The 16,047-nt window shown below is 24.2% G+C and overlaps 1 protein-coding gene across 1 annotated transcript; it reads left to right on the forward strand.

The window, feature by feature from the left end:
• The first annotated feature begins 771 nt into the window (after positions 1–771).
• LOC114127202 (facilitated trehalose transporter Tret1) lies at positions 772–15,047 on the forward strand. The gene is made up of 8 exons (XM_027991385.2): positions 772–926; positions 7,347–7,518; positions 12,939–13,104; positions 13,194–13,396; positions 13,472–13,682; positions 13,836–14,089; positions 14,188–14,499; positions 14,600–15,047. The coding sequence occupies exons 1-8, from the start codon at positions 910–912 to the stop codon at positions 14,942–14,944; spliced, it is 1,680 nt and encodes a 559-aa protein (XP_027847186.2). The 5' UTR covers positions 772–909; the 3' UTR covers positions 14,945–15,047.
• The last annotated feature ends 1,000 nt before the right edge of the window (positions 15,048–16,047 follow it).

Below are 16,047 nucleotides of genomic sequence, written 5' to 3' on the forward strand. Positions count from 1 at the left end.
AATGTTTACTAAAAAATTTATTTATTAATTATTAAATTATATAACTGTATGTATAATTTCTTTTAATCAGGAAAGAAGTTTGAGAAATGTATACATACATATTATTATTATTTTAATCGATGATCCAGATTTGTCGCATTCTTATACGATAAAATATGTGTATTTATAATAGGTATATAACATAACTGTTTATTAATAATATATGATAGTAATGATATATAACAATTTTATTAATGAAACGCGGGCATCGGCAAATTTTTTTTTGTTGTGGGACTTTTTGTTTTAAGATTCTTGAATTTAATTCCTGTTATCACAAATTATTATTCTTGTCTGCCACTGAGCCACTGAATAGGTTATATCAAATCAAGCAACTTATTATTTTCCATAATTTTTCATTAAAATGTTTTACTATATATTTTATTAGTTTATTTTATTTTATAATTTGATTATGAATTTAAATTAGAATTTTTATTCCTTAATTTTGATTAACCGAAATTGTAAATAATAATTTATTTATTAATTATGCCATTTTTTTTTAGCTTAAAACATGTACGTTGTAGGACAATAAAACTATATTAATTACTATAATTAGTATTTAGTAACTAATATTATTAGTTAGTATTAGTTGTAGATTCACACTCTGTATTGTTATGTTGTCTAAGAGTCTTGCCAATATTGTTTTACAGTTATTCAAGTTTTTTTTTTTAACTAAACAGAAACTGATCATAGAAAGTCGTAGTTGGTAGGTGTACGAGGTAGGTTATATCAAATAATCTAGAAGTACCAGGTTGGTATCACATATGGTCAGTATACGTCGTCAACATTTTCAGTGCAGTTGTGTTAATGCTTCTAATATTTTTTTAGTATTTATTTTTATAATTATAATATTAATGGGACAAACTTGAAAACATGAACCAGGATACTAGGTACCTATATAATACATTTAAACATTTATAAGTATAGTTTATATAATGTATTTATGACTCTAAGTAGAATTTATGTGTAATAATATTTAATATAATATTTACAAATGTTAGGTATAGTGTAACCGTTAACGTAAAATGTATCTATATATATTATATACAATATACATATATAATTATATATATTTTATAAATAAATATAATTTAATATTTATAAATAGTATACAAATTATCGTTTGAAATTTCTAAATATTTCACGTTATAAACTTCAAATTGTAAATATTTTTATGAATATACTTACATAAAAAAAAATATTATTCTTAATTTAAATTATATTAATAGTCACATTACATTAGATTTTGTCTTTATCTACTTTGCTTACCTATATAATATATGTATCTCTTAATAAAGTTAACTATATCTCCATTCTCCATGCAATCAATCAAAATAATGAATATCTACATCACGATTTCACATGTAATTTAATACGAATTTTATGTTCTATATAAACTAAGAATATTACATTCATTATTCAAACATATTTTTTCCAAGATACTTGTATATCATTTTTTGTTAAAATGTTTATTAAATCATATGCATTATAAAGTGAATATTGAATGACTATTTCAAAAATAAACACTCATTTTCTTAAAAGCTATTATTGTTCAATTTGTGTATTTATTTCCTAATGATTTTAAATTATTACCGAACGCCTAGGCCTATTCTACAAAATTTAAAATTTATTTTTACTATTGTAATATTTTTACTTTTTTAACTATGAAATACGTTTTTAATTTAATATTTCATATATTTTTTTTTTTATATTTAAGAGTTTTGGTGTATAGAAATTGAATCTCTGAATTGAATCAGTTTTAGTAAATGTATAAGTATATCGATTAAGTATTTAGAGCTAAGATGATTTGAGTGACCTAATCTGATCCATAAGATATGGGTTCATTAGTATGTGATTCTAAATTATAAGTATTTTGATACTTATTTAATTTTATTTAAGTAATTTGAAGTGTAAAAATAAAATAAAATATTTCTAGGTTCATTAATTTACTGAATAAATTAAATGTCATTAATTGTAATATTCCATTTATTCTCTGTTTTAATATTAACAATTTTAATTTAACATTTTAAACGTTGAGACAAAATGTAACAAAAATCTTGTATAAAAAAAAAAATAGTTGATGTAATCTAGGTATGTCTAAAATAGTATACCTACACAATGGTAATTTTATTACTATATGAATATGTTTTGGTATTACACATATCAGATTAGATTAGATTAGGTTTAGAGCATAGATAAGTAGGTAATATTATAATAATTTTAGTAAATTTGATTTATATACATGATAAGCTTCTTAAAAAACTGTAATATACAGAATGATTAATTTATTTAACTTGAAATAAACTTTCTCATAAATGTAAGTTAAAGACACAATATATTATCATGTGCCTGCAAATTTAAAATCAACATTGGCTATTGGTGTTTGATGATACAATAAATAATATGTATAGCTAGTATTCAGACTACAGAATATACTATTCGTTAACCTTAACAAAATCAGAATTTATAAATAATATTCGATTAATAACTATATTCCTTATATTTTAACATTCTTCAAGTCTTCAACCAATATACTACTAGGTAATTTAATTCAAATTAAATGTGTTTGTTTTTTTTTATATTTATATTTTTCAAATTAATATTTTAAGTTATAATTATCTAAAATATATACATGTAATATTTAATGTCAAAATTAAGCATTATACAAAATTTAAATTTAAAATATTTGACACTTTTTAGTAATATCTAATATAAAAATAAATATATCGGTAAGTATGACAAATTAGAAAAAAAAATTTTAAACTGTGTGACATAGCACGCAAAGAAATTAAGATGATAAATAAAATTATATACAAATGTATATTTATATATAATAAAAATATAAATACAAACATATAATATCTACCTACCCATGTGCATCTATTGGTATTTTATTTTAATTAGAAATATTATATAAATTTAAATAAACATTATTCTAAGGAAAAACTATTTTAAGCTATAAAACAGTATTATAATTTTTTTAGACATTTTTAATGAGTAACTTAACACTTATATTTAGTACATAAATACATAATCCATTATTATTTATATAATATGTCGAAATTTTGGATAGTTCGACTCGTAATTCATCTTCGAGACACTTATGTCAGGTTACATAAACAATCATTTTAAGACTTCACAAATGAATCAACGGTGAGCTGATGATTCCTTAAACTTGATTTATGATTGGTCTATTGAATTTTAGTGCACCATACAATCAATCGATTTTTTCAAATTGTTGATCTTTTGTTTTTATTTTGTTCAATACTGAGATAGCTACCATAAATAAATAATACATTTTTAAAACAGTAATAACGCTGAAATTAATAATTTTAATTTATTTGATCTTCCTTTTTTATAATATCCAATGTTCAATTGGATCGTGGAGCTAATTACATTTTATTTGAAAAGTATCGTCGTTAATTCATTTCATTTTTAATTCCAATACGTGACTCAGTTCATCATAACCTATCCAGGTATTACATCCAGATAACATTTTAAATGTAAACATAGAAATAAACACAGTTAATTTATTTTTATTAAATATCTCAATTACGTCCAGTATTAATTTTTGTACTCATACTGTGTATTATTGTTAATATGTTTTGGTGTTTTGTCATTTGATATACCTTATGTATGGAAATACTTGGGTCCTATTTTATGGCATCAGATTCAGTGACTTTAATATGACGTATAATGTATAACGTATACAGGTACGGATCCAGAACATATTTACGGGGGGGCATGGACCCTTGGCCCCCTTAGATTCACGCCTGAATGTATGTAATATGTATACATAGCTGCTGGTATTGAATAGACATTTTTAAAAATTCTGTATCCAATTGTATTTAGGTATTTTAGTTTTTGATTGATTATTATTGTTACTTAATTGTCATAACTCATAATTAGTAATTATCACTAATCAGTAATCAGTAATCACTATCAGTTTTATTGTCATGGCTCTTGAGGACTATGATTCTTCGAATGAAATAGATAATATAAATATAACTATTAACTATATTAACACGGACTTCGGAATCATATTGTTGATCAAACGTAAATTATCAATTAATATCAAAACATTATTTTGAATAGGTATTAAAATAAATAACGATGCTTGTAAAATTACTGATTACATAATGTAATAATATGTAATATCTATTAATACACGGATCTATTATTTAATGGCTCAAATAGAGTTGGAGGTTAAGGTCCTCAAAATCTTAGTAAGCTCCCTTTTAAATAATACAGATAGATATTATACTATATATTTCCACATATTAAATACTTAGTTAATACTAAGTTTTATCCTATACAAGGTAACCTTATCCTTAAAGTCATAAACTATTTCAGGGACTGAAGCCCTCCCCTATAATGCTATACTGCTATAAATGTTATTTGTGATAAATTATTGTATCAATAAAATCTTATTCTCACTAATGCTATATTGCTATTCAATTGTCGTTCTTGTTATTTTTTAATTTCCAATGTCAATAAATATATCGAAATTGTGGGCCCAAGATTTTTAATGTACCCCCTACCCCTTAAAAAAAAAACAAAACAAAATATAAAAACAGTTTTTTTTTGTCTATGCTAGTCTTGTAATGATCTTTAGCAACCCGTCATCCATTACTTAATAGTGTACCAATAAAGCTTACTCTATACTTACTAAACTTAGGTAATGATTCTTATTTTTTTAATCTTAGTTTTAGTATAATGTAAGTAATGTAAATAAGAGTAACTTAATTCTCATGAGAAATAACTATTTTATACAATAAAATATTTTTAGTAAACTAAAGAAAAAAATAATTATAAATATAACTATTAAGTAATTTGCATATAATTCCTATTTTAAATGTTAGTTATCATAAACAAATATTTACAACTTTACAAGTATTCATGGCGATTTAATATTTATATGTTTTAAATATTTTGTATATTTTTAATTTTGTAAAATAAAATATTTACAATTATAGTTAAACATCGAAATATTAACATATTTTTTACATAACCTACCTATTATTCGTGGTTGTAACTTTAATTTTCTTTACTTCTATGAAATCTATATATGACTATGTCAATAATATTCTGCATTATATTAAATAGAAAATAGTTGCTTGCATGTCAACTTTAACTGTGTTGACTAAACAGTTTCTCTGACAGTTATTACTTATTAAATATACATAGCCACATAGGTAGGTACTATTAAGATTGTTTAGGACTCGTTCCTGCAAGTTAGTATTCTAAGCGTGTAATTATGAATCAATGATTTTAAGTGCGTGTAGTTTAGATTAGGTTTTACTAGATTAATACTATTCAGTTGATAATATTATAATAATTATAATTATAAATAATTGTGTTTCTATATTTTTAAAGTTCTTATTAATATAAATGCATACTTGACGAGTTTATAACGGGAACGGAATATTGTAATAAATTATACATTATGATTTGAAACTTAAAATTTATGGGTAGATATAAGTGCATTTCTCACACAACAGGTTTCTCTTAGCTTTCTAATAGATTTATTTTTAATTTTATCCCATCGAAGTACAACAAACGTCAAGCGTTGTATGTATTGGTAATGACATGCACAATTTTAGACTCGCCCCGCATTGACCTTAACACCTTTCATAAATGAACATAATCTGCATGATAATCATTTTCAATGAACAAAATAAAATTTCTAAAATGTAATAAAAGTACCACTTAAATCATAGCGTCTTACCTATTGTTAATGATTTAAAAATTATAATTTAACATGTCATGAACTATGGCGAGACTCCAAAACAGCTAAATATTTATAGGATTTATTTTAGAAATAAATAGGTATAATATAGCTAAGCATTTTTAAGAATAATGAATACTAATCTCAATTAAAGTTTTTAAATTAATTTTTAGGTTTACACTTAATTTACCAAATTATTATAATTATAATTATTAAACATGTTTTTTTAATAAACTATTCAATTAGTAATTTATTATAAACCATCGAGGACTTGAATTAACGTATACTTTACACCTAAAAAAGTTTGTGAGTTAAATAAAGCTATAAGTGTGGTATGCATTTTATGCTATACGCATAGACCTTATACTCAGTATATTACTTAGTATACTGAGTATAAGGTCTATGGCTATACGTATAATATATTAATATAATATAATAAATTTATAAAGTTTAATAATAATAATACAAATAATTTGGTAACTGGTTAGAATTTGAATACTTCAGGTTAAAATTTTTTTAAATTATTGGCCGCGTACACTTTAAAAGTTGACTAAATACCATTAGTAGGGACTATAGAGCTTGGATGTTGACGACTTTTATATCTTTTTAAAAATATCATAGACGATGCTTTCCTAATTTAAAGTATGTTTCAACAATATAAAACCTATAATATGCAGACTTGGGTAGTATTCCGAATACTTTTTTATACTTTTTTTTTCGAAAGTATTCAATACCTACAGTATTTTGAATACTTCTTACAAGTATTCTGAATAATTTTTTAACGCCCAATCACACTTAAAAAATAATTTCATTACTTTTTTCATTATTGAAGCTTTTAAATTTTTAATAACTATACATAAAAAGAGATTTTTATAATATTAATTTATAAAAACATTTATAAACACTGAATTTAAAAAAATATATTTTTGTTTTTTAAATCTAAATCTACTAAAAAAAACTATTCGAAAAATATTTGGAATACTTTTTGTAAAGTATTCCAAATACTTGAAAATACTATTATTATATGTATATGTGATATACACATTCAACTACACAGTTAATTCCTTTCCTATTCATAGGTATTTCATAATTTTAAAGCCTTAAAGATAAGATGAAGGTTCGAAGATCCTTATTAAGGATTCGAAAATGTATGAGGTAAAAAAAATTAAGCAGAAATTAATCAAATAGATACCTAAAATAAGCATTTCGATTCGTGATTGAAAGTATAATAATATGTACCTTGTACCTACACTTTACTGGGATTATTCAAGAGAAAGTATAGAACTCTTAATTTTTTTCTGAGTCCAAACAATTAAATAGAATATCTATATAAAAAAGCGTCTTTATTAATATCTACCAATAATTAATAAATACAATATTTAATACATATTATTTCTATATTTTAATAAATATAAAGATAAGGTACACGAATTAATAAAATATTTTTTTTCTTTTCTTGTTGATATTTCGTATTATTCCGGTAGAGAACCACTGCTATACCCAGATATCCTATAGTATATTATTTATTAATCTAAATTATTATATTATAAATTTAATGAATTACATTGTTTATTTGTTTTAGAGAGAGAACCGAGCCAGTATTAATAAGTGATTTGCAAGGTGACCATTCTATTCAATCTGTTAACGGCCGCATTGCTTCAATTAAAGAATCTTCAAATCAGAATAATAATAATAACGGCATTAATGAATTCAGAACTAAATCAAAGAAAACATTCAAAAATGCTTTACCACAGGTTGGTTTATTGGTTGTATGAGTTTATTAAATCCATTCAAATATTTATATTATTTTAATTGTCAGTGGTTTATTTTTTAAGCGAATGTTATTGTTATGTAGTATTTAATATTAAATTTTACAGATGAATTTTTTGGAGAAAAATTCAATACATGTATTATTCTATTATTATTGGTATTCAAAAAAATATATTTCTATGTAAACTAATAATAGTAAATCTTTATCTTTATATATTTTTAAAACGTGAGGCAATTTTTTTAGATAGCTATTTCTGATGTTCTACTGGTCCGATTTTCATGATTTTTTCTTCAAATGCGAATAGATAGGTACTAGGTGTACAGATGAGCCATACTATGAGAAAAGTCCGATAAATGAAAATTAGCGATATACGCTATAGCCTGGTGTATAATAATTTATTATTAATATTCAAAATTTATTTATTCTCCATAAAGAAATAAATGCAAACACTAAAAGAAACCATAATATCCATTATTTAACTGGAATACGTGAAAGAAAAAAACGTAATGAAAATCGTTTAAACCAAAATTAGAGTGCATTTATTAAGTTATAAACTTTCTTTACCACATAATATAGTTAATGTTATTTCCTAAAATTTGGGTAATTTAACATTAAAATGACCTGATAACTTTTTATTTATATTGTGGTAATGACAAAATATCTTTACCGGGGTGCAGTTTGTTTAATGAAATATTTGATTTTTTTACTGGTGAAAATGAAAATGAAAATTCTAAATTTATTTTTTGTTGTAACCCGGCATCGATGGGTAATTCAGCTAGTAATAATAATAATAATAATAGTGACTGGATGAATATTAATGAATAGTTATAATATATATATTATTTTATTTTTATACTTTATAAATATCGATAAAAAATGTTTTGCTTGTTTAAACAGCTTGACATTTTAATATAAGGTTCTTTATAAGACTTCCTTAATAAAATTAAAATAATATAGTTTAGTGTAAAGACATATACGTGATATACGAATACATTATTTTAGTATATTTGAAGTTCAAATTATGGAGAAATTGTATTATTACCGACAATATCAACACGTATTACTACGATTTATCCTCAAATAATGTTATTTAAAACATGTTAATATGTTATAGAGGCAAAAATTCTACTATTGCCTATTAGATATTAAAATAATTATATTCTATACATATAGGTAGTCAAATTTTTAAGAACAGATTAATTTTAAGTTACCTGTATAAATGCATTTAAAATTATCAAATTTTTTTTGATGAATAAATAATATAATATTTTATAAGCGTTTTAATTTCAAATGTTGACAATATTCTGCAAAATCATGAAAGTAATAAGTAACAAAATAAACTTGATTCAAATTATTCTGAAAAACTATAATTAGATATGATACAAGTTGAAGGTCATAAACTCATCCTGTATTTAAATAATACAATACATTCACGATGTTGAAGATTCATTTTCCGGAATTTTTACAATATAAGACCTTGGGAATTTTAATCGTTTATTATAATATGTACAATATAACTATTAGTAGGCGTATAGTATTGTGCTATAAATTGTTTACAATAAAAGTGAGAATAAACAAGCAACGTAAATTCATAATATTATTGCTCCTTTAAATTCATTTAAACAACTATTCATTTATTGGTATAGGTACCTACCTAATCAAGCCCTAAATATTAAAATTTATAATTACTTACTCATTTTAACAAAAAAATTGTAGATAATTTACAATGTTATAATAGTACTGGAAACTAGAGATTGGACTTTAGTATTGTATGTAATTATATATAATATGTTAATATATGTAATTTTATGATAATAAAATATTAACTAATCAACGTTATATAAAAAAATATTTAATATCATTATAATAAGGTTTCTTCAGTTCAAAAATGTCTTATGTATTATCTGCGTATGTTCAGTGTTCAGTTGTCCTCAGTCCTGTTTCCAATTTAAGAGGATAACATATAGGTACGTCCATACCAGCATATATTGTCTCCATTTTACAAGTGAGTAGTATATTGCAACTTTACGCAGCTTAGCAGATCACGTTTAGCTCCGTTAGTTTAAAAATTAGAATAAATCTACCTATTATGAAACTTTTTAGTAAGAACATTTTTTGTGCAATGTGTTAGTATGTTGATTTTTTACAATTATTTAGGTTTTAAGTGAGATATGAGCATTTTTAATTTACGCTATATTATATACGCGTAACTTGTTAAAAATTGAAGTATCGTAAAAAACCAACAGATGAACAAAGATTATATTCTTACCGTCAAGTTTTATATAATAAGTCGATACACTCTAATTTTTAAACTAACGGAGCTAAGCGTGAAGTACTAAGCGAAAATTTGCTATGCTATACGCACTTATAAGACAAATACTGCAACATAGCGGGTATGGCGTCCTCTTAAATTGTAATTACAGAGCAATGTATAAGTATAGGTGATAATATTAAAACTAAATAAAATAATATCAACAAAATGATACAAAAATTAAATAACTATCAATAAATTTTAGTAGGTATATACCAAAATTCTTAGAATAAACAATTCAAGTTTAAATTAGCTATTTTAATGAATAAATTATTTGAGTAAGTCGGACGACTTGATAATTGACATTAATATCATACAATTGACAATTTATTTGAAACTAGTATGTGACTTATCGTATTAAAAACTATGCTAAAATAATATTTTTAACATTTTTAACAAAAAATCGTGGCATGTAATATAAGCAGATAAGTTTAATTACCTATTTAAATAAAAATGTATAGTTAAGCAAATTAAAAATAAAATATGGACAAGTAGATAACCACTTTTGTTCAATAGGTGTCTAGTGTACATTGTTAATTGTTATGTAGTAGACAAATAGATCAATATAATTGATTTATTAAATTTGAATTCAATGATAAATCATTGCATAATATGTTATAATACATGAAAAATGATTACTCCTCTACTAATTTTTATTTTTTTTTTTTGCGTACCCCAACTATATTTTTTCACTAGAACGGGGGGACCGCACAAACTTATATTCAAGGGCATACGTAAACTGCGTCCAAATGATCTTTTTTTTTGTAAACTGCGCCCGAAATTTTATCTACGTTAAAAAGGTATAGGGTAAACTGCGCCCGACTTATAAACTTATTACAATTTGACTTATTAAAGTAATAAACAACAAGGAGTTGAAATATATTGTTTTCAGTTGCATTTCTAATTTATAAGCTCTAGCACTATTTAAATTCCAATTGATGAATATGTATCCACCATATTATGTTATTATTTGTAATATTTATAATTATTTTGATTTTTTAAATTATATTTCATTTTTAATTCCTAATAAGTAATATGTTATATAATATGACGTTATTATTAATTATAATATTTGTATTTATTTTAATTTTTAATTATTCATATTAATATCTGTAACAAATTAAGTAGTTTACCTGTAATTTTACCCGGGCGCAGTTTATAATCGCCGATATTTAAAATATATATTTTTTTTATTAATTTATTTTTTATTTTTATTTCATGTTAGTATATTCATTTATTATCTTTTCTTTATTCTATGGTCCTATATATTTTTTTTTTTATATAGTTGGCTTAATGAATTATAATATTATATAGTCAAAAATCTATAAAATATAATATATAATTAATTTATGGTCCAAGATATTAATTTTGGATTAGTATGCGATATCGTCTAGTCTGTCAAAAGGTATTATCATGTTCCGAACATAGATTAATAAAAAGAGGCCTTTATGGTTCCGAATGAAATGTTATGAGCATTGAACTATATGATTATAATATAGTTATAATATAGTTATTACATATAATAATAATAATAATAATAATAATAATAATATAGTTCAATGGTTATGAGTTACAGTTATTACTATTATGGATACATCGAATCATTTTGTATTCATAAAATTATAATAACTTTTCAGTCGTTACTATTTACTCGTTAGTTATAGATAATTTGATAGTTATATATCGTAATTAATAGCTTAGGAATACGAGTCCGACACAATGGCTGATCAAAAAAGATCACACAGTAGGTAATGTAAATTTACTTAATTTATTTTTATATGTAAGAAGATTTCGTGTGTTTATTGATACTAAGAATAGTTCCAAAATACTTGATTTAAAACCTTTATTAGATGCTATAAATACAGTAGCTAAACCATCGCCAGAGTGTGAGCATGTATTTAGTTCTATGAATAATATTGTTACTCCAAAAAAAACTATTATAGACCCATCTCGTAAATTTGTCAACTAAAAATATGTCATCGTAATTATATAATATACACTGTATTGGTTCCCCTGTGAATTTATTTGAACCAAGCAATTGTGTTACATTTTGGATACGCAATGGTAATAGATCAGCTGGTGAAGAATCTTGTCTCAAAAGGTCGAGTACAAACGATTTACAATATACTAATCAAAATATGTGATCTCTTTTAAATCAAAAACAATAATTATTAATTTTGTTATTTATTTAGTATATTGAATAAATTATGTATGTTGATTTTATTTTCAATTGTAACATGTAAGACGTAGGTATTAATATCTAAATAAATTTATATATTATTTATTATATTTGAAATTTAAATATTTGTATAGCTAAAAATTGGTATTCAAAATATTAGTAAGATTATTATTCAGGTAAAAATAATTTTTAACATCAAAAAATAACTTTAATAAGACATGTAAACATTGTTTACATACTTAAATTAATTAATTGATAGAACTTATAAACTAAATACAATTTGATATCTATGTAAAACTAAAAATAATTTTTTTTTATGGTCGGAAAAATGAGAACAAAAACGATTTCGTTTATATGGTATGATTCGAAAACGAATAACTATAGACAGGCATTTGATATTTTCAATAAAATTATCTGATAATAATTTCCAAAAATATCAACTTTTTTTGGTTGAAATATTAACAATTTAAGAGAAAAAGTTTTTTGTATTCTGATTTTTATGTATCTATTTAATTAGGCACTTTATTTTTTAATATAAACAATTATTTCGATCATGCTTTAGTTAAGTTATTGTCAAAGATTTTTGCCCAAGTTGACTCCTGAATTGAATAATAGTGTAGACATTTATTTTATATTTAGGAAGTGATTAAAAAAATCTAGAACTTAACGACGTTGTTAATTTAATAGGTACCTATGACACTTTTATAAAGAACATCAACAACCAATGAAAAATAATTACTCGTGCTATGTCAACGGTATTAATATAAGGCCATGTAGGAATATTTTTAAAACTTTTACTTTATGTATTTTTGCTTAGACTTTTTTTTCGAATATATCGTATTATAAACAAGGTTGAATCTAATAATTCAATAATATTTAATTAGGTACCTACAAAATTAGTTTTTTTTTTTAGATATTAGCTGTATCAGCTAAGAACTGTTTACTTTTAACATATGGAATGACATTAGGACTACCGACAATAGCTATTCCAGCATTATATTCTAATTCAGTATCAAATACCACTAGTGTAAGACATGATGATCTACTCCAATTGAACAAAGAACAAATATCATGGTTCAGTTAGTATAAAGACTTATATTACATATTATATTAGTACTTTAGCTCTTAAAATAGATGCGTTAAAATACATTTTTTTAAATGTTTCTAGGTAGCATCAATTTAATATGTGTTCCACTTGGATGTATGATATCTGGAACTATTACTCAACCTTTTGGACGAAAACCCAGTATGATTGCGCTTACATTGCCATTCATTCTAGCTTGGTTGTTATTTCATTATGCTTCAACAGTAACTGAGCTCTACTTAGCTTTAGCTCTCTGTGGACTTTGTGGTGGTTTACTAGAAGCTCCAGTCAGTACTAAATTGTTCAGAATAGTGCAAAGACTCTATAACATACTGATTATAATATAACTAATTAATTTTCAGGTGTTAACCTACGTTGCGGAAATTACTGAACCTCATATCCGAGGTGTGCTTGCAGCTCTGTCATCGACTACAGTCATACTTGGATCTATATCACAATTTATTTTAGGAAACTTTTTACACTGGAGAAAAATTGTACTTTTCAATACTATCGTACCGATAGTGGCATTTATTTCATTATTATTTATACCAGAAAGTCCACATTGGCTTATAAGTAAGATACAATAAATTAAGTACATTTTCATAAAATAAAAATTATTTTAAAAATGAGCCTAAATTATTATTTTCGACTTAATTTGATTTAAATTTTACTAATATATTTATGTATATAATATAGATACATAATTATAAATGTTCTATCATTTAGCCAAAGGTCGTATCGTCGAAGCCGAAAAATCGCTATGTTGGCTGCGTGGTTGGGTTCAGCCAGATGCAGTACAATATGAACTGTCGATGTTAAGTAAATCAATAGCATTAAACGAGGAGAAAGTTAGAATGAAGAAAAACAAAAAATTTTATTCATTTTATTTGAGACGAACATTTTTACTACCATACTTCATCATAACAGCTAGTTTCTTTTTTGCAAGCTTTGGTGGAACAAGTACATTGCAAGTTTATGCAGTAAGTTACAATAATATATAATTAATAAGTTATTTATTAAGACGAATAACAAATAGGTAATATACTATATTCTAAACAATGAATTGTGTATAAAACAGGTTCAAATTTTTGAAACGTTGGGGTCTCCGATCAATGGTTATACATCGACATTGGTTCTTGGAATTTTACAATTGATGGGAGGCATTCTAGGCCTATTATTAATTCACTGGACTGGTAAACGTCCTTTAGCAATAGTTTCCACGCTGGGATCATCTTTGTGTTTTTTCGTTGTGTCAGCATATGTATTCATAAAACAATACAACGCGGAAATAATTCTTAACGTTAATTGGATACCGTTAGTGTTTTTGAATATAGCTGCTTTTATGTCACATGTTTCTATTCGACTTCTACCATGGATGTTAATTGGAGAGGTAATTAAACTCAATTATTATAAGTTATTATAAATATTAAAGATGTAAAAAGATTGAGTACAATGATAAGACTTAATTAACTGAACTGAAATTTTTTAAGGTATATCCACCGAATATTCGCGGGCAAGCTAGTGGTGCCAGCGGTTCTAGTTCCTACATATTTTCTTTTATTGCAAATAAGTCATACTTCATGGTACTTGATTGTATTAATTTATCGGGAACATTTTTATTATACGCCATAGTAAGTCTTATTGGATGTTTAATGTTATACACTATGATGCCAGAAACAGAAGGTGTTCCTTTAGAAGATATTCAAAATCATTTTGCGGATAAAACAAAAACATTTACTATGAAAATTGAAAGAAGTGATAAGATCAAACAAAAAAAAATGTGGTCAGCAACAAATCCTGCTTTAGAGCTAGATCATACCGAAACCCATATATAATTGTTATCATATCTTATTTATAAGTTATTTACTTTCCAACTATTACAATAATAATTCTTTTTATACATTATGGTTTATGATTAATAAATTATTTAATTTTTTATGCATTTTGTAATCTTTAGTGGCTGTTTGGTTACAGCCTGTAGGCAAGGCCGTAACTGGTAGGAGGGTCCAGGGGTCTGCCCCCCCTCCGAAATTTTTAAAAGTAAAAATATTTTTTTATTATTAAATAATTAACTATTATGTAAATTGAATATTATAATGACAACTTATGTTTTCAATAATGATAATTATTTTTAACGTAAAAATGACAAGTGTTCTGCAGTATCTATATATTTTAAAAAATGTTGGACCCCCGAAATTTTTTTTCAGTTACGGCCTTAGCTGTACAGGTACAAGTAAGTGTGTACTATATTCATATACTTACATGTACTTGTACAGAGCGATAACGATAGGTAAACGAAATGTTCAATACGTTGCCTTTAAAATTATATATATATATACTTCGTGGGCCATATGGAAGATTAGTATATTTTTGCATACAGACTAACAGCAATAGGCCTTTTAAGAATTACAATCATTTTATGGCAATAACCATTTTAATTATTTTATTTTATTTTATTAAAAGTAGATTATGGAAAATTATAGACACTCTAAATATAATGTTGGCAAAGTTGTAGACAAAAAAAAAATAATGTAGATACCTGGTACTTGCAGATAGTCATAGTAAATGCTGCAGGTATCTATCATACTATATAATATTGCAAAAGTGATGAAAATATTATGATCATAATGATACGATTTTAAAGTCTGCGTGAATCTATTATATAATTCCATATAATATGGAATTATAATCATTATTTTTGTACTACCTGCCTACCGTAAGTTTTTTTAACTAGGAGAAAAAAATTAAGAAAAAACAAGAATTTTTACTCAATTTTAATTTTTGACAAAATCGATTTTATTTTTATTTTGTATAACTCAAAAAAGAATAACTGAAATTCCGAAGATACTCAAAATTTGCATCTAATGTTATGTTTTATGTTATAATTTGTATTGTATGAGAAAACTTTCAAAATATTTTTACTGAACTTTTTACAAAC

Source organism: Aphis gossypii, chromosome 2, assembly GCF_020184175.1.
Source record: "Aphis gossypii isolate Hap1 chromosome 2, ASM2018417v2, whole genome shotgun sequence".
Lineage (NCBI taxonomy): Eukaryota > Metazoa > Arthropoda > Insecta > Hemiptera > Aphididae > Aphis > Aphis gossypii.

Excerpts from the sequence above, each read along its gene's own strand:
- LOC114127202 (XM_027991385.2), top strand. Across the intron at positions 7,519-12,938 it reads TCAAAAATGCTTTACCACAG|ATATTAGCTGTATCAGCTAA; the intron begins GTTGGTTTATTG and ends TTTTTTTTTTAG. Across the intron at positions 13,397-13,471 it reads GTGGTTTACTAGAAGCTCCA|GTGTTAACCTACGTTGCGGA; the intron begins GTCAGTACTAAA and ends ATTAATTTTCAG.